Raw genomic sequence first — 20287 nt, forward strand, 5'->3', positions numbered from 1 at the left:
TATGCAATCTATGGGCGAAGGTTATAGAACAGGAGGAACTGAGCATATTATTATATAGATTTTAGGGAAAAGATTATTATTCATTGAAATCTCTGCTTGTTCTCGGCTTAGCAGTTAAAGGGTCAGTCCTAATCAGCAACAAGGCTATAGGTAAAACTATTATGCTGCATTTGCATATTGAAACTAATGAAAAAACTGGATTTTGTTGGCGCTGTCTCATATAAAAGGAAGTCGTCATCCGTTCACCAATTTAAAACCACTTTTTTATTGGTCAGATTAAAACCAAAAATAAAAACAGAGCTAACGCGTTTACGATCGTGTACCAAGACCTTCATCAGGTTCTGGATGCCTGATGAAGATCGTAGTACATAATCAAAAAACTATTTGTTCATATAGACTTTTATACCATTACCTCTGATTTTATTTTGGGTTTTAATCTGACCAATAAATAAGTGGTTTTGAACTGTTGAACAGAAGAAAACTTTAATTACACAAGGCAGCACCAACAAACACTCAATTTTTCTCACTGGTTTCCACAAGTTTAGTTATATTGCAAATTGAGATCTGTTTAACCTGAGTTAGTGGATTGTATTTCTAGATTATTTTGAAATATTTAAAAAACAACATTCTTTTTGTAGATGTAATTTGGCACCAGTTGAAGAATATGCAAGAGATGTTGGTATGAAGACGCATTTGGTAACTATGAACCCATCCGTGGTGCAGCGTGCATTTGAGGACCTAGTGAATGACACTTGGAAGGATAAATTTTTGCAGCGTCTGAAAAGCTTGAATGAAAGCATTCTGTGGATTCCAGCATTCATGGCTAAAGGAGGAGAGGAGCGAGTTGAATGGGTTAATGACCTTATTATAAAGCACCACATCAATGTACACACAGCTTACCCATCTCTACGACTCCTTCATGCTGTCAGAGGGTAAGTTTTCTCCAAACATTCAAAGCTTGTGAAGTTAAGTGACATTAATGGTTTCTCACACACTCACTGGTTGTCATGTGAAGTTTTGAGCAGGCTATAAACCTTAGAACGCAAAAATATCAGTCTGGAAGTTTCATATAAAGTAAAAGGTAATGGGGTTGTTCACTGTGGAGAACCATTTCTGTAAATGAGGACCAGCTGTAGTCACCGGGGGTGCTGCAGGTACAGACATAGGTCTCCTGCTGCAGATGTAGATGTATCGATTGAAATTAATTAGAGACCATGTAATAATACAAATATATTTCTATGACATTTTTTCAAAGGCTTGAAACATCCTGAGACAAGTTTCAAAAGATGACTAGCTTTGTAAAAAAACAAACCATGATTTAGCAATACTCTGAGAAGAGATGTTTATTAGTGATGAGCGAGCACTAAAATGCTCGGGTGCTCGAAGCTCGGGTAGAGCACATTGGAATACTTGGATGCTCGACCCGAGCAACAAGCCCAATGTAAGTCTATGGGAAACTTGAGCATTTTTCTGGCGGTCCCCCCCGGCGGTCTGCAGAAGGTCAAAAATTGCCAAAATCAATGGGAACGGTGCTCAATTAAATGTCAGGCAGGCAAAATATATAGGCAGACAGGCAGGCAGGGTATATAGGAGGGTGCATAAAAAACATAGCAGGGCAATTGGAACACACTAGTGCCCTCCGATTTTCATGCACCCGTCTCTTTAAAAAAGCCGGCAATTCATCAGCGGCATACACCGGTATCTGACAATTTAGAACAGAAAGAATAGAGCATTACACATAGATTAGATAGATAGAAACATGTCAGTCACATATATAATAAAGTAGAGTGACAGTGTTGGTTACTGTACTTGTCATTTAGTGTTAAAATAAATGATTTATTGAAAAAAAATAATAGTATTTTTGTCTCTTTAAAAAAGCCGGCCGGCAATTCTTCAGCGGCATACACCTGTACCCGACAATTTAGAACAGAAAGAATAGAGCATCACACATAGATGAGATAGATAGAAACATGTCAGTCACATATATAATAAGTACAGTGATAGTGTTGATTACTGTACTTGTCATTTAGTGTTAAAATAAAGGATTTATTAAAAAAAAATTGCCGTGGGGTACCCCGTAATTTTAGTCTCTAGCGGAGGTTAAGCACACAGCTGGGGCAGATGTTTGAAGCCTGGGAAGGGGGTAATACCCACGGAGCTTCCCAGGCTACTAATATCAGCCCCCAGCTGAATACCTAGCCTTTACTAGCTATTAAAATGGGGGACCCAAAAAAAATGACGTGGGGTCCCCCCTATTTTAATAGCTAGCAAAGGCTAGGCAGACAGCGGGGGGCTGATCTTAATAGCCCAGGAAGGGTGCCATGAATATTGGCCCCCTCCCAGGCTAGAAACACCAGCCGTCAGCTGCCCCAGAAATGGCGCATCCATAGGATGCGCCAATTCTGGCACTTAGCCTCGCTCTTCCCACTGCCCTGTAGCGGTGGCAGTGGGGTAATAGGGCTGGAGTTGATGTCAGCTTTTAATGCCAGCTGACTTCAAGCCCAGGTTAGTAATGGAGAGGTGTCTATAAGACACCCCCATTACTAACCCCATAGTCAAAGTTAAAAACAAACACCCAGAATAAAGTCCTTTAATTGAAATAAACACACAATTATTTAATGTTCTAAATTAAACCATACTTACCATCACGCCCATTCCAGCTGAAGCCAACGATCTCCTGCAATAAAAATAAAATAATAAACCAACCTCATTCTTAGCTTTCCATGGTTCCCAGGACTGCTCCAGCTCTGCTACATTCACATGACAGGCTGGATCGCAGCCGAAAGCTGCCATCCAGCTTGCCATGCCGCAGACACTGAAAAGCGCAGGCATGCTTGCGCTCCTCAGTGTCTGGCTGTGACAGCATCCAGATGAGCCGAGTTCATGTCCAATGAACTCAGCTCACCTCATGCACGTCATTGACAGCGTGGGAGAATTCTCCTGCGCTCAGCGCTTGAGCAGGAGAATTCTCCCACGCTGGGATGGCATGCTGATGACAGGCTGGATCGCAGCTGAGCCCTGCCATCCAGCTTGTCATCCATCAGAGACACTGCAGAGCGCAAGCATGCCTGCGCTCTGCAATGTCTATGAAGGATGGCATGCTGGATGGCAGCGCTCAGCTGCGATTCAGCCTGTCTTCTCAATGCCATCCCAGCGTGGGAGAATTCTCCTGCTCAAGCGCTGAGCGCAGGAAAATTCTTCCACGCTGTCAATGACGTGCATGAAGTGAGCTGAGTTCATTGGACATGAGCTCACCTCATGCACGTCACTGACAGCGTGGGAGAATTCTCCTGCGCTCACCGCATGAGCAGGAGAATTCTCTCACGCTCACCGCATGCGCAGGAGAATTCTCCCACTCTGTCAGTGACGTGCATGAGGTGAGCTGAGTTCATTGGACATGAACTCGGCTCATCTGGATGCTGTCACAGCCAGACACTGAGGAGCGCAAGCATGCCTGCGCTTCTCAGTGTCTGCGGCATGGCAAGCTGGATGGCAGCTTTCGGCTGCGATCCAGCCTGTCATGAATGTAGCAGAGCTGGAGCCGTCCTGGGAACCATGGAAAGGTAAGGATGAGGTTGCTTTATTATTTTACTTTTATTGCAGAAGACATTGGCTTCAGCTGGAATGGGCGTGATGGTAAGTATGGTTTAATTTAGAACATTAAAGAATTGTTTGTTTATTTCAATTAAAGGACTTTATTCTGGGTGTTTGTGTTTATTTTTACTTTGACTATGGGGTTAGTAATGGGGGTGTCTTATAGATTCCTCTCCATTACTAACCTGGGCTTGATGTCAGCTGGCATTCTAAGCTGACATCAACCCCAGCCCTATTACCCCACTGCCATCGCTACAGGGCAGTGGGAAGAGCGAGGCTAACTGCCAGAATTGGCGCATCCTATGGATGCTCCTTTTCTGGGGTGGCTGATGGCTGGTGTTTCTAGCCTGGGAGAGGACCAATATTCATGGCACCCTTCCTGAGCTATTAATATCAGCCCCCAGCTGTCTGCCTAGCCTTTGCTAGCTATTAAAATAGGGGGGACCCCACGTCATTTTTTTTGGGTTCCCCATTTTAATAGCTATTAAAGGCTAGGTATTCAGCTGGGGGCTGATATTAGTAGCCTGGGAAGCTCCGTGGGTATTACCCCCTTCCCAGGCTTCAAACATCTGCCCCAGCCATCTGCTTAACCTCCGCTAGAGACTAAAATTACGGGGAACCCTACGCCAATTTTTTTTTAAATAAATCCTTTATTTTAACACTAAATGACAAGTACAGTAACCAACACTATCACTGTACTTATTATATATGTGACTGACATGTTTCTGTCTATCTAATCTATGTGTGATGCTCTATTCTTTCTGTTCTAAATTGTCGGGTACCGGTGTATGCCGCTGATGAATTGCAGGCCGGCTTTTTTAAAGAGACGGGTGCATGAAAACACTATTATTTTTTTTTTAATAAATCCTTTATTTTAACTCTAAATAACAAGTACAGTAACCAACACTGTCACTGTACTTATTATATACTTGACTGACATGTTTCTATCTATCTAATCTACGTGTGGTGCTCTATTCTTTCTGTTCTAAATTGTCGGGTACCGGTGTATGCCGCTGATGAATTGCCGGCCGGCTTTTTTAAAGAGACGGGTGCAAGAAAACATTATTATTTTTTTTTAATAAATCCTTTATTTTAACTCTAAATAACAAGTACAGTAACCAACACTGTCACTGTACTTATTATATACGTGACTGACATGTTTCTATCTATCTAATCTATGTGTGATGCTCTATTCTTTCTGTTCTAAATTGTCGGGTACCGGTGTATGCCGCTGCTGAATTGACGGCTTTTCATGTTTCACTGTGAGCACTGTTCCCATCGATTTGGGCAATCACTGTAATGCTACAACTACCCTGGCTGTGACATTACAGTGAATGGCAGACAATCCCTGCATGATTGGTGCTCTAAAAAGCTCCAAACATGCAGGACGGGGACCCGAGCTCCCGCCCGAGCATCTTGAAAGTACTCGGCTATCTCCGAGCATCTCGAGTACTGAGATGCTCGGGCGAGTACCGAGCAGTGGCGAGCATGCTCGCTCATCACTAATGTTTATGGTATATGTGTCTCTTTATGGCCAGATGTTTAACCCCTTAAGGACCAAGCCGCTTTGTAGGTTAATGACCAGGCCTTATTTTTTAAATCTGACCACTGTCACTTTATGAGGTCATAACTCTGGAACGCTTCAACGGATCCCACTGATTCTAGGAATGTTTTTTCGTGACATAGTGTACTTCATGGTAGTGGTAACATTACATCGATATGACTTGCTTTTATTTGTGAAAAAAACAGAAATTTAGCAAAAATTTTGAAAATGTTGCAATTTTCAAACTTAGAATTGTTATGCCCTTAAATCAGAGAGATACGTCACACAAAATAGTTAATAAATAACATTTACCACATGTCTCCTTTACATCAGAACAATTTTGGAACCAACATTTTATTTTGTTAGGAAGTTATAAGGGTTAAAATTTGCCCAGCCATTTCTAATTTTTCCAACAAAATTTACAAAACCATTTTTATTTTTAGGGACCACATCACATTTAAAGTGATTTTAAGGGGCCTTTAGGACAGAAAATACTCAAAAGTGACACCATTCCAAAAACTACACCCCTCAAGGAGCTCAAAACCACATTTAAGAAGTTTATTAACCCTTCAGGTGCTTCACAGGAACTGAAGCAATGAGGAAGAATAAAATTAACATTTAACTTTTTTTCACAAAAAAATTAATTTAGACCTAATTTTTTTATTTTCACAAGGGTAACAGATAAAAATAGGCCTCAAAATGTATTGTGCAATTCCTCCTGAGCACGCAGATACCCCATATGTGAGGGATAACCATTGTTTAGGTTCACGGCAGGATTCTGAAGGGAAGGTGCGCCATTTCACTTCTTGAATTCAAAATTTGCTGGAATAATTAGCGGACATCATGTCGCGTTTGGAGAGCCCCTGATGTGCCTAAACAGTGGAAACCCCGCACGAGTGACACCATTTTGGAAACTAGACCCCTCAATAAACTTATCTAGATGTGTGGTGAGCACCCTGAACCCCCAGATGCTTCACAGAAGTTTATAACGTAGAGCCGTGAAAATAGAAAAATCTAACTTTTTCCACAAAAATGAACTTTTTGCCTCAATTTTTTATTTTCATAAGGGTAACAGGAGAAAATGGACCCAAAAAGTTTATGTGAAATTGCTCCTGAGTTCACCGATACCCCATATGTGGGGGAAAACCACTGTTTGAGCGCACGGCAGAGCTCGGAAGGGAAGGAGCACCATTTGACTTTTTGAACGCAAAATTGGCTGGAATTGAAAGCGGATGCCGTGTCACATTTAGAGAGCCCCTGATGTACCTAAGCAGTAGATATCCCCCACAAGTGACCCCATTTTGGAAACAAGACCCCTCAAGGAACTTATCTAGATGTGTGGTGAGCACTTTGAACCCCCAGGTGCTTCACAGAAGTTTATAACGTAGATCCGTGAAAATAGAAAATCACATTTTTTTCCACAAAAAAAAAGTTTAAGCCCCAATTTTTTTTATTTTCACAAGGATAACAGGTGAAAATTGAATAAAAAAGTTGTTGTGCAATTTCTATCGAGTACGCTAATACCCCATATGTGGGGGCAAAACACTGTTTAGGTGCACAACATGGCTCGGAATGGAAGGAGCACCTTTTGACTTCTTGAACGCAAAATTGGCTGGAATTGAAAGCGGACGTCATTTGCGTTTGGGGAGCCCCTGATATGCCTAAACAGCGGAAACCCCACACAAGTTACCCCATTTTGGAGACTAGATCCATGAAGGAACTTATCTAGATGTGTGGTGAGTACTTTGAACCCCCAGGTGCTTCACAGAAGTTTATAACGTAGAGCCCTGAGAATAAAAAAATCAATTTTTTTCCACAAAAATTTTCTTTTAGCCCCAATTTTTTTATTTTCACAAGGGTAACAGGAGAAAATGGACCTCTCATTTTGTTGTGCAATTTCTTCTGAGTACGCCAATATGCTACATGTAATTGGGAACTACTTTTGAGGCACAGTGCAAAGGTCAGAAGGGAAGGAGCACTATATTCCAGTACAGATTTTACTGTTATGGTTTGAGGGTGCCATGACCCACTGGGAGAGCCCCTTAGGTGCCATAACAGCAGAATTCCCCGTAAGTGACCCCATTTTACAAACTACACCTCTCAATGAACTCATCTATCGGTGCAATGATCATATTGACACCACTGGTGTGTCACAGAATTTTATACTATTGGGCAGTGAGGAAAAAATAATTACATTTTTATCACAAAAATTTTGTTTCAGCCCCAGATTTTACATTTTCAGATGGGGATAAAGGATAAAACTGGCACCAAAATTTCTCCCACAATTACTGCTGAATGTGGCAATACCTCATATGTGGCTGTACATTACTGCTTAGCCATACAGCAAGACTCGGGAGGGACGGAGCGCTATTTGCCTCCTGGAGCACAGGTTTTCCTAGAATAGTTTGCGGACTACATATACAAAGCCCATAAGTATTAGAAGAGCAGAATCCCCCTCAAGTGACCCCATTTTGGAAATGTTCTGAAGCCACTCCTTTGTTATTTTAGCTGTGTGCTTAGGGTCATTGTCTTGTTGGAAGGTGAACCTTCGGCCAATTCTGAGGTCCAGAGCACTATGGAAGAGGTTTTCATCCAGGATATCTCTGTACTTGGCCACATTCATGTTTCCTTCAATTGCAACCAGTCGTCCTGTCCCTGCAGCTCAAAAACACCCCCATAGCATGATGCTGCCACCACCATGTTTCACTGTTGGGATTGTATTGGGCAGGTGATGAGCAGTACCTGGTTTTCTCCACACATACCACTTAGAATTATCACTAAAAAGTTCTATCTTCGTCTCATCAGACCAGAGAATCTTATTTCTCATAATCTGGGAGTCTTTCATGTGTTTTTGAGCAAACGCTATGCAGGCTTTCCTATGTCTTGCACTGAGGAGAGGCTTCCATTGGGCCACTCTGCCATAAAGGCCCAACTGTGGAGGGCTGCAGTGATAGTTAACTTTGTGGAACTTTCTCCCATCTTCCTACTGCATCTCTGGAGCTCAGCCGCAGTGATCTTGGGGTTCTTCTTTACCTCTCTCACCAAGGCTCTTCTCCCACGATTGCTCAGTTTGGCTGGATGGCCAGGTCTAGGAAGACTTGTGGTGGTCCCAAACTTCTTCCATTTAAGGATTAAGGAGGCCCCTGTGCTATTAGGAACCTTGAGTAATGCAGAAATTCTTTTGTAACCTTGGCCAGATCTGTGCCTTGCCACAATTCTGTCTCTGAGCTCCTTGGAAAGTTCCTTTGAGCTCATGATTCTCATTTGGTCTGACATGCACTGTGAGCTGTGAGGTCTTATATAGACAGGTGTGTGCCTTTCCAAATTAAGTCCTAGAAGTTTAATTAAACACAGCTGGACTCCAATGAAAGTAGAACCATCTCAAGGAGGATCCCAAGGAAATGGACAGCATGTGACTTAAATATGAGTGTCTGAGCAAAGGGTCTGAACACTTATGACCATGTGATATTTCAGTATTTATTTTTTTAATAAATTTGCAAAAATTTCTACATTTCTGTTTTTTTTTAATTTTAGAATTTACCAAATGGCTGCAATGAAACAAAGAGTGAAAAATTTAAAGGGGTCTGAATACTTTCTATACCCACTGTTCATGTGAAAAAGGGGTATACATAATAAAAACAATTGCAATAATCTTGAACAAAACATGACAGCAACTGGTACAGGAGGAGAGAGGACCCTGCCCACGAGGGCTCACAATCTACAAGGCATGGGTGAGGATACAGTAGGTGTGGGTAGAGCTGGTCGTGCAGCAGTATGGTGGAGCGAGGATTATTGCATATTGTAGGCTTGTCAGAAGAGGTAGTTCTTCAGGACCCATATTGAATTTATTTTGAACTGAAGAAATTGGAGTACTTAATGAAATATGTGGAAAAGTATAGGTTGACACATCTGTACTCGAGGTAGAGAATACAAGCCCATTTTTGAGATGGTACTTTACTCTGTCTCAGTCTGCTGTCAGACGACCATAGATTCATGCGAGAGAATCGGGCCGATTATCCTAATGACACTTGGCTCAAAATCTGTTAGAGTTTGAGTCCAGTTTGATCAGATTCTCTCGCATGACAGAATTTTATCACAGGTGAAGAGAAGAAGGAGAACTTAATTTCTCCATCTTCTCCATTCTCTGAGTCACAGAATGTCAGAATGCACTCGGAAGACATCCGAGGCCAGTCCAATGTGTCACACACACCCATTGACTGGAACAGAATTCTGGAGCCACTTGCAACATGCTGCGATTTTTTTGAGCAAAAAAGCTCTAGTTGGCACTGCCCCTTAGTATAACCGTGTTATACGCTCATGTGAGAGAGCCCTTATAGAGAGGCTTGCTTATAAACGAAGGACATCATCTGCCTAAAATGTCCAGAATCCATTTATAATATTATAAAATATAATAATAAAGCATATTATCTTACCGGTACTTGCCGCTCCTCTTCTATAGCTGCCTCTGTCAAACTCCATACTTCATTTTCCAGCATGGACATAGCCCGCTCTCGTAACAAATGCATCGTCTCTGTGGCCACTGGATGTCCATACATCTGCAAATGGAAGTAGAGACACAGGCAGCATTAGAAGAGTAGCATCTCGAACCAGTAAGGTCTTTTTTTCAATTACTTTTTTTATTTTATTTCAGAGTTGAACAACCCCTATACAAATAATATTAATACATGCTGATTTCCTACATACATGTTGACAGCTTATCCCTTTACAGCTGCTGCTCATATACAATACCTAGACCACACACATTCTAGATATTTTTGGCTGTGGTGGTGGCATTTCTCAATAAATCCATCAAGTGTGTCTCTTGGGTCTTTAAAGAAAGCTAATGTTATTTGAAATAAGTACATCATTTTGACCACATTTCCCTACAGGAACACGAAGGATAATGGAACTGAATCAGTGAGATTGTAAGTAAGCTGGAGTATATGTTGCAAGCATGAAATGCAGTTACATTATGAACAGGTCACATAAATAGCTCTAAGTATAGAGTTTGCAAAATAAAGGCCGTGGGTTGGGAGATTGTGAAATTCAATGGCTTTACTGCGAGCGCTACAGGTCAGCAATTGTTTGATTTTTGTGCTTTTCCTTGTAAAAAAAAATAGCGAAATGCGTTAATCAACGGGGGAACGACAAAAAACGTCAAGACCATTAGTGGGGTATTAGCTCGGTACAGCAGTAAAGCTATTTATTTTAGTACCTGTAAAAAAAAAAAAAAAAAAAGAAAAGGAAGAAAAGGTTGAGATCTTACGGCTGTAAATGACATTCCTTCATCTCGGTAGCTTTTCTGCTGTAATAAGCTCCTTATAAACAGGCACATTTCTAATCCTAGCACTGTGGCCTCAGCGCTACCTCCTGCAGATAACAGTATTCATTGCAGCCTTCTATCAGGAGAGTGCTCGACAGTGTGTGCTGCAATGTACTGCCGAAAGTTGGTTGTTTTCATAATTGGGTCACTGAATCTCCAAGACTTATCTCCAGGAAGCTGAACTGGGCATAAAGTGAGTCACATATTAGTCTTTACTGTCAAGACGAAAACTACAGATCAAGGTTTTCCTATGCACCTGCTGCAGCTCAGCATGGGAGAAAGGAGCGTGTCAAGGAAATAATATCACTCAGCTCCAGAATGGAAGGTACAATATCTTTCTCGACAAAGAAAAGCAAAAGGAACACATTTGCTAAGCAGTTCTAATCCTTTCTCCTGACAGAAAATACTATAGATGCCAATTTCTGAAATGCTTTTCCAAGGATTGCATAGTGCCAGGCAGGTAACTCTCAGCAGTAAGTGTGCGCTCGGGTCCAGGCAGCCCCGGTAGAAAAATATCTCCTGTCATTAATTTGATTGAGTGGAAGTGATTAGATTTATATTATTGATGTACGGAAAGTATTGTTTCGAGAAATGTAGGAGTCATGCTTTCTGATCTAAAGGTGTAGCCATTCTTAAAATTACAACAGTATCAAATGTAGAGAAATATCCCGGCGTGGGATATACAATGCCTAACAAAATATATATTCAACTGCTTTTGTTGTGTTAAAGAGGCTAGCCACTACTTTTACATTGATGGCCTATCCCTAGAATAGGCCATCAATGTCTGATCGGCCGGGGTCCAATAACCGGCACCCCCGCCGATCAGATGCTATCGGTGCCGGTCGGAATGTACTTACCCTGCAGCAGCCACTATGAGTAGACGGCCAAGCTCGGCAAGTATTACACATCCAACAACTTTTGATTTCAATAGGAGGCGGATGCGCAGTACCCCGCATCAGCCACTGCAAGTAGACAGCCAAGCTCAGCAAGTAAGTACTTCTGGCTGGCAGCCGCTGCCACTGATAACATCTAATCGCCATGGGTGCCGGATGTCGGACCCCAGTTGATCAGATATTGATGTTCTATCTTAAGGAAAGGCTATCAATGTAAAACTAGCGGACAACCTCTTTAAGTTAACTTTCTACAACTGGATGCCTTTCTTCTGTGTTTATTTAATACTGGACACATCCTTGCATAGGCTTTTATATCATTTATTATACTTGCGTATATAGCGCCAACATATTCCATAGCCTAGAGCAGACATATCATTGGTGCAGCCCCAACAGGGCCCAAAAGGTAAGGGGGCCACTACCACTTCAAAATGCAGCAAGGAGCTTTTGTCATGGCAGAACTGTTGAACTGGAAAGGTCCCACAGACTGTTCTTGCACAGGGGCCCTTTTCTGTCTGTGTCCGCCACTGTCCATAGCTGTTTACAGACATTGCCATTGCTATCCCCTTTGGGGCTCACAATCTAAATCCCCCATCAGTATGTCTTTGGAGTGTGAGAGAACACCGGAGAAACCAGAAGAAACCTTAATAAGCAAGGGGAGACCATAAATACTTCTTGCAGATGTTGTCGATGGTGGGATGTGAATCCCAGGACTGCAAATCAACAATGCTAACTACTGAGTCACTACACAGCTCATTCCCATTGCCAAAAAGTTATTTTAAATTGAGATCCTTGTGTAATATTAAGGCCACGTTCACACGGTCAGTATTTGGTCAGTATTAGTGTTGAGCGAGCATGCTCGACACTGCTCGTTACTCGCCCGAGCATCTCACTACACGGGATGTTCGGCGAGCACCAAACATTTCCAGGTTACTCTGGCGGGAGCTCGGGTCTCCGCCCTGCACGTTTGGCGCTCTTTACAGAGCCAATGAACATGCAGGGATTGCCAACCAGTCACTGTAATGCCACAGCCATGTTGTTTGTGGGCATTACAGTGATTGGCTGGCCGCACAGCGTCACCTCGAGTATTTAAAACAGGGCGCCGCCATCTTGGACACAGTCGCTCCGGATCAGACAGTGTAGAGAGGGTGCTGCTAAGTTAGGGAGAGATATATAGTGCGAAATAGGTATTGTAGGGTCTCTAAAGCCTGCCAAATCAAACAAACAGTCCTTCTCAGGACTAATATCCATCCCGGATATCAGGCAGGCAGGCAGGCTGTATAGAAGACTAAGTGGTTATACCAGCAAACGCTGCATTACAGTCCTGTGTGCTCCTGTTGGTCAAATTGCTAGACTTATCACCCCGGTACCAGGGGCCAGGAAATGTATTTATTTTTTTCATCTAAATCCTGTATTTATTTATTTTTTCTCAGTCAGACAAATACCTGTCTTATTAACCTTTTGGTATTTACCCCCTCAAAAAAAAATTCAGTGTGTCTGTGACTGTTCAGACACCAATATATCTGATTAAAAGAGTCTGGTATAGGCCACAAAAATAGAACTGTGGTTTTGCAGTTCCATGGGTCAAATGTCTGTATTATCCTGTTTTTGGCATTTTTTGCTGTAAAAAAAAACCTGTAATAGTGTCTCTCTAACTGGTCAGACACCAATATATCTGTTTAAAAGAGTCTGATGTAGGCCAGAAAAAGAGAACTGTGGTTTTACAGTTCCACGAGTCAAATCTCTGTATTATCCTGTTTTTGGCATTGTTTTCCGTAAAAAAAACTGTAATAGTGTCTCCCTGACTGGTCAGATACCAATATATCTGTTTAAAAGAGTCTGGGGTAGGCCAGAGAAATAGAACTGTGGTTTTGCAGCTCCACGGGTCAAATCTCTGTATTATCCTGTTTTTGGCAATTTTTGCCGTAAAAAAAAACTGTAATAGTGTCTCCCTGACTGGTCAGACACCAATATATCTGTTTAAAAGATTCTGGTGTACGCCACATAACTATAACTGTGGTTTTGCAGTTCCACGGGTCAAATCTCTGTATTATCCTGTTTTGGGCATTTTTTGCTGTAAAAAAAAACTGTAAGAGTGTCTCCCTGACTGGTCAGACAGTAATATATCTGTTTAAAAGAGTCTGGTGTAGGCCAGAGAAATAGAACTGTGGTTCTGCAGTTCCACGGGACAAATCTCTGTATTATCCTGTTTTTGGCATTTTTTGCCGTTAAAAAAAAACTGTAATAGTGTCTCCCTGGCTGGTCAGACACCAATAAATCTGTTTAAAAGAGTTTGGTGTAAGCCAGAAAAATAGAACTGTGGTTTTGCAGTTCCACTGGTCAAATCTCTGTATTATCCTGTTTTTGGCATTTTTTGCCATAAAAAAAAAACTGTAATAGTGTCTCCCTGACTGGTCAGACACCAATATATCTGTTTAAAAGAGTCTGGTGTACGCCACATAACTATAATGGTGGTTTTGCAGTTACACGGGTCAAATCTCTGTATTATCCTGATTTTGGCATTTTTTGCTGTAAAAAAAAACTGTAATAGTGTCTCCCTGACTGGTCAGACACCAATATATCTGTTTAAAAGAGTCTGGTGTAGGCCAGAGAATTAGAACTGTGGTTTTGCAGTTCCACGGGTCAAATCTCTGTATTATTCTGCTTTTGGCTTTTTTTGCCGCAAAAAAAACTGTAATAGAGTCTCCCTGACTGGTCAGACACCAATATATCTGTTTAAAAGAGTCTGGTGTACGCCACATAACTATAACGGTGGTTTTGCAGTTACATGGGTCAAATCTCTGTATTATCCTGCTTTTGGCTTTTTTTGCCGTAAAAAAAAACTGTAATAGTGTTTCCCTGACTGGTCAGACACCAATATATCTGTTTAAAAGAGTCTGGTTTAGGCCAGAAAAATAGAATTGTGGTTTTGCAGTTCCACGGGTCAAGTCTCTGTATTATCCTACTTTTGGCATTTTTTGCCATAAAAAAAACAGTAATAGTGTCTCCCTGACTGGTCAGACACCAATATATCTGTTTAAAAGAGTCTTTTGTAGGCCAGAAAAATAGAACTGTGGTTTTGCAGTTCCACGGTTCAAATCTCTGTATTATCCTGTTTTTGGCATTTTTTGCAGTACAAAAAAACTGTAATAGTGTCTCCCTGACTGGTCGGACACCAATATAGCTGTTTAAAAGAGTCTGGTGTAGACCAGAAAAAAAGAACTGTGGTTTTGCAGTTCCACTGGTCAAATCTTTGTAATATCCTGTTTTTGGCATTTTTTGATGTAAAAAAAAACTGTAATAGTGTCTCCCTGACTGGTCAGACACCAATATATCTGTTTAAAAGAGTCTGGTGTAGGTCAGAGAAATAGAACTGTGGTTTTGCAGTTCCACGGGTCAAATCTCTGTATTATCCTGCTTTGGCTTTTTTTGCCGTAAAAAAAAACTGTAATAGTGTCTCCCTGACTGGTCAGACACCAATATATCTGTTTAAAAGAGTCTGGTGTAGGCCAGAAAAATAGAACTGTGGTTTTTCAGTTCCACGGGTCAAATCTCTGTATTATCCTGTTATTGGAATTTTTTGCCATAAAAAAAAACTGTAATAGTGTCTGCCTGACTGGTCAGACACCAATATATCTGTTTAAAAGAGTCTGGTGTAGGCCAGAATAATAGCACTGTGATTTTGCAGTTCCACGGGTCAAATCTCTGTATTATCCTGTTTTTGGCATTTTTTGCCGTACAAAAAAACTGTAATAGTGTCTCCCTGACTGGTCAGACATCAATATATCTGTTTAAAAGAGTCTGGTGTACGCCACATAACTATAACTGTGGTTTTGCAGTTCCACGGGTCAAATCTCTGTATTATCCTGTTTTTGTCATTTTTTGCTGTAAAAAAAAAACTATAATAGTGTATCCCTGACTGGTCAGACACCAATATATCTTTTTAAAAGAGTCTGGTGTAGGTCAGAGAATTAGAACTGTGGTTTTGCAATTCCACGGGTCAAATCTCTGTATTATCTTGCTTTGGCTTTTTTTGCCATAAAAAAAAGCTGTAATAGTGTCTCCCTGACTGGTCAGACACCAATATATCTGTTTAAAAGAGTCTGGTGTACGCCACATAACTGTAACGGTGGTTTTGCAGTTACATGGGTCAAATCTGTGTATTATCCTGTTTTTGGCATTTTTTGCTGTAAAAAGAACTGTAATAGTGTCTCCCTGACTGGTCAGACACCAATATATCTGTTTAAAAGAGTCTGGTGTAGGCCTGAAAAATAGAACTGTGGTTTTGCAGTTCCACGGGTCAAATCTCTGTATTATCCTGCTTTTGGCTTTTTTTGCCGTAAAAAAAACTGTAATAGTGTCTCCCTGACTGGTCAGACACCAATATATCTGTTTAAAAGAGTCTGGTTTAGGCCAGAAAAATAGAATTGTGGTTTTGCAGTTCCACGGGTCAAGTCTCTGTATTATCCTACTTTTGGCATTTTTTGCCATAAAAAAAACAGTAATAGTGTCTCCCTGACTGGTCAGACACCAATATATCTGTTTAAAAGAGTCTTTTGTAGGCCAGAAAAATAGAACTGTGGTTTTGCAGTTCCACGGTTCAAATCTTTGTATTATCCTGTTTTTGGCATTTTTTGCAGTACAAAAAAACTGTAATAGTGTCTCCCTGACTGGTCAGACACCAATATATCTGTTTAAAAGAGTCTGGTGTAGGTCAGAGAAATAGAACTGTGGTTTTGCAGTTCCACGGGTCAAATCTCTGTATTATCCTGCTTTGGCTTTTTTTGCCGTAAAAAAAAACTGTAATAGTGTCTCCCTGACTGGTCAGACACCAATATATCTGTTTAAAAGAGTCTGGTGTAGGCCAGAAAAATAGAACTGTGGTTTTTCAGTTCCACGGGTCAAATCTCTGTATTATCCTGTTTTTGGAATTTTTTGCCATAATAAAAAACTGTAATAGTGTCTCCCTGACTGGTCAGACACCAATATATCTGTTTAAAAGAGTCTGGTGTAGGCCAGAATAATAGCACTGTGATTTTGCAGTTCCACGGGTCAAATCTCTGTATTATCCTGTTTTTGGCATTTTTTGCCGTACAAAAAAACTGTAATAGTGTCTCCCTGACTGGTCAGACATCAATATATCTGTTTAAAAGAGTCTGGTGTACGCCACATAACTATAACTGTGGTTTTGCAGTTCCACGGGTCAAATCTCTGTATTATCCTGTTTTTGTCATTTTTTGCTGTAAAAAAAAAAACTATAATAGTGTATCCCTGACTGGTCAGACACCAATATATCTTTTTAAAAGAGTCTGGTGTAGGTCAGAGAATTAGAACTGTGGTTTTGCAATTCCACGGGTCAAATCTCTGTATTATCCTGCTTTGGCTTTTTTTGCCATAAAAAAAAGCTGTAATAGTGTCTCCCTGACTAGTCAGACACCAATATATCTGTTTAAAAGAATCTGGTGTAGGCCAGAAAATTAGAACTGTGGTTTTGCAGTTCCACGGGTCAAATCTCTGTATTATCCTGTTTTTGGCAATTTTTGCCATAAAAAAAACTGTAGTTGTGTCTCCCTGACTGGTCAGACACCAATATATCTGTTTAAAAGAGTCTGGTGTACGCCACATAACTATAACGGTGGTTTTGCAGTTACATGGGTCAAATCTCTGTATTATCCTGTTTTTGGCATTTTTTGCTGTAAAAAAAACTGTAATAGTGTCTCCCTGACTGGTCAGACACCAATATATCTGTTTAAAAGAGTCTGGTGTAGGCCTGAAAAATAGAACTGTGGTTTTGCAGTTCCACGGGTCAAATCTCTGTATTATCCTGCTTTTGGCTTTTTTTGCCGTTAAAAAAAACTGTAATAGTGTCTCCCTGACTGGTCAGACACCAATATATCTGTTTAAAAGAGTCTGGTTTAGGCCAGAAAAATAGAACTGTGGTTTTGCAGTTCCACGGGTCAAATCTCTGTATTATCCTGTTTTTGGCATTTTTTGCAGTACAAAAAAACTGTAATAGTGTCTCCCTGACTGGTCGGACACCAATATATCTGTTTAAAAGAGTCTGGTGTAGACCAGAAAAAAAGAACTGTGGTTTTGCAGTTCCACTGGTCAAATCTTTGTATTATCCTGTTTTTGGCATTTTTTGATGTAAAAAAAAACTGTAATAGTGTCTCCCTGACTGGTCAGACACCAATATATCTGTTTAAAAGAGTCTGGTGTAGGTCAGAGAAATAGAACTGTGGTTTTGCAGTTCCACGGGTCAAATCTCTGTATTATCCTGCTTTGGCTTTTTTTGCCGTAAAAAAAAACTGTAATAGTGTCTCCCTGACTGGTCAGACACCAATATATCTGTTTAAAAGAGTCTGGTGTAGGCCAGAATAATAGCACTGTGATTTTGCAGTTCCACGGGTCAAATCTCTGTATTATCCTGTTTTTGGCATTTTTTGCCGTACAAAAAAACTGTAATAGTGTCTCCCTGACTGGTCAGACATCAATATATCTGTTTAAAAGAGTCTGGTGTACGCCACATAACTATAACTGTGGTTTTGCAGTTCCACGGGTCAAATCTCTGTATTATCCTGTTTTTGTCATTTTTTGCTGTAAAAAAAAAAAACTATAATAGTGTATCCCTGACTGGTCAGACACCAATATATCTTTTTAAAAGAGTCTGGTGTAGGTCAGAGAATTAGAACTGTGGTTTTGCAATTCCACGGCTCAAATCTCTGTATTATCCTGATTTGGCATTTTTTGCCATAAAAAAAACTGTAATAGTGTCTCCCTGACTGGTCAGACACCAATATATCTGTTTAAAAGAGTCTGGTGTAGGCCAGAAAAATAGAACTGTGGTTTTGCTATTCCACCGGTCAAATCTCTGTATTATCCTGCTTTTGGCATTTTTTGCCATAAAAGAAAACTGTAATAGTGTCCCCCTGACTGGTCAGACACCATTTAAAAGAGTCTGGTGTAGGCCAGAGAAATATAACTGTAGTTTTGCAGTTCCACGGGTCAAATCTCTGTATTTTCCTGTTTTGAGCATTTTTTGCCGTAAAAAAACTGTAATAGTGTCTCCCTGACTGGTCAGACAACAATATATCTGTTTAAAAGAGTCAGGTGTACGCCCCATAGCTATAACTGTGGTTTTGCAGTTCCACATGTCAAATCTCTGTATTATCCTGCTTTTGGCATTTTTTGCCGTAAAAAAAACTGTAATAGTGTCTCCCTGACTGGTCAGACACCAATATATCTGTTTAAAAGAGTCTGGTGTAGGCCAGAAAAATAGAACTGTGGTTTTGCAGTTCCACGGGTCAAATCTCTGCATTATCCTGCTTTTGGCATTTTTTGCTGCAAAAAAAAACTGTAATAGTGTCTCTCTGACTAGTCAGACACCAATATGTCTGTTTAAAAGAGTCTGGTGTAGGCCAGAGAAATAGAACTGTGGTTTTGCAGTTCCACGGGTCAAATCTCTGTACTATCCTGTTTTTGGCATTTTTTGCCATAAAAAAAAACTGTAATAGTGTCTTCCTGACTGGTCAGACACCAATATATCTGTTTAAAGAGTCTGGTGTAGGCCAGATAAATAGAACTGTGGTTTTCCTCTTCCACAGTTCTAATCTCCTTTTTATTACTCCTTTTTATAACTGTAAACTATTTTACTTCATTTACAATGGGCAATGCGCGTGGCAAGGGACGTGGAACTGGACGTTCTGGTGATGGTGCATGTAGAGGACGTGGCCGTGGCCAAGGTGAAAATGTGCCACAACCGACAGCCACATCTTCTCGCTCCCACTTCTTGACCGAAATACTAGGGAACCACACTACAACACCAGTATTGCAAACTGATCAGTGCGAGCAGGTTATTAATTGGTTAGCAGTAGTGTTGAGCCACCCCCGTAGTGTTCGAGTTCGGTTCGGTTCGTCGAACACCCGTGTGTTCGCCGAACTGTTCGTCGAACACCTTCGAACACCGTTAAAACCAATGGCAGGCAAACAAAAACACATAGAAACACATAGAAAACACCTTCAAAGGTGTCCAAAAGCTGACAAACTGCTCAGAAGACATAACTAACACATGGAAAAGTGACAAGTACATATAGTCATGTGAAAAGAAAAGAGGTGGAGGAGTAAAAGGAGGGGGAGACACAGATATAGGCATGTCATGCCCTTCTAAAATCCAAAAAGTGAGAAGCCGACACGGCCAGTCCGTTCCTGCCCGTGCCACCTCCGTGTCGCCGGGTTTGTGCCAGAGCCGCGGTGGACCCTGACGGCCAGCCCCCCTCTCCTAATACTGGTGCCTGTCCGCTGGTGGGTCGAGCCCCCCGCGGTGGGGGGGGGGGTAACATCTGCAGAAGAAAGACCATCTTCCAGCCAAACTAACATGTCGACTTCTTTTCGTGGACAATGTGATACGATCCCTTTGTTACGGACACGCCCATCGCTACAAATTCCAGATGAGGCACAAAAACAGCAGGTGCTTCAGCAGATATCAAGTGCTCCTTCAAGTGGGCTCTCCTCCACCTCAACTTCAACATCACAAATACTCCAGTCCTCAGAGGTGTCACCCCAATCGCACTTGCTTCCTCACAGCTCCCAAGTCTCCAGCTGCCCGTCTGAGTATGGGGCAACACAGATGGTTGAGTCTGCACAGCTGTTTACTCATACTATAGCCTGGGAAACGGAGGTCTGCTCCAGAGCTTCTGTTAATCCAGACGAGGAAATGATCTGCACTGATGCCCAGAATCTTTATAAGTCGGATCCAGGACCAGATGAAGAAGGTTCTGAGCATAATGTAGACCCTCGTTCCCAAACTGTAACTCCTGTTGGTGGAGACAATGATGAAGACGATGATGAGACTCAAATACCTGATTGGAGCGACAACTTGACTTTTCGGTCAGGGCAGGAAGAGGTTGGCTTTGAGGACGACGGGTGTGATAACACACA

General features: G+C 41.4%; 1 protein-coding gene across 2 annotated transcripts in view; it reads left to right on the forward strand.

Moving 5' to 3' along the window:
* The window catches only part of ST8SIA2 (ST8 alpha-N-acetyl-neuraminide alpha-2,8-sialyltransferase 2), a 532431-nt gene that overhangs the window by 373520 nt on the left and 138624 nt on the right, over positions 1-20287 (forward strand). For both annotated transcript variants that reach the window (XM_073653299.1, XM_073653300.1), the window contains one exon: positions 639-932. In XM_073653299.1, the coding sequence (XP_073509400.1) occupies positions 639-932 (294 nt within the window). The remainder of the gene's footprint in view (positions 1-638; positions 933-20287) is intronic.

Source organism: Phyllobates terribilis, unplaced genomic scaffold (assembly GCF_046119375.1).
Source record: "Phyllobates terribilis strain yellow unplaced genomic scaffold, ASM4611937v1 Scaffold_11__3_contigs__length_659146591, whole genome shotgun sequence".
Lineage (NCBI taxonomy): Eukaryota > Metazoa > Chordata > Amphibia > Anura > Dendrobatidae > Phyllobates > Phyllobates terribilis.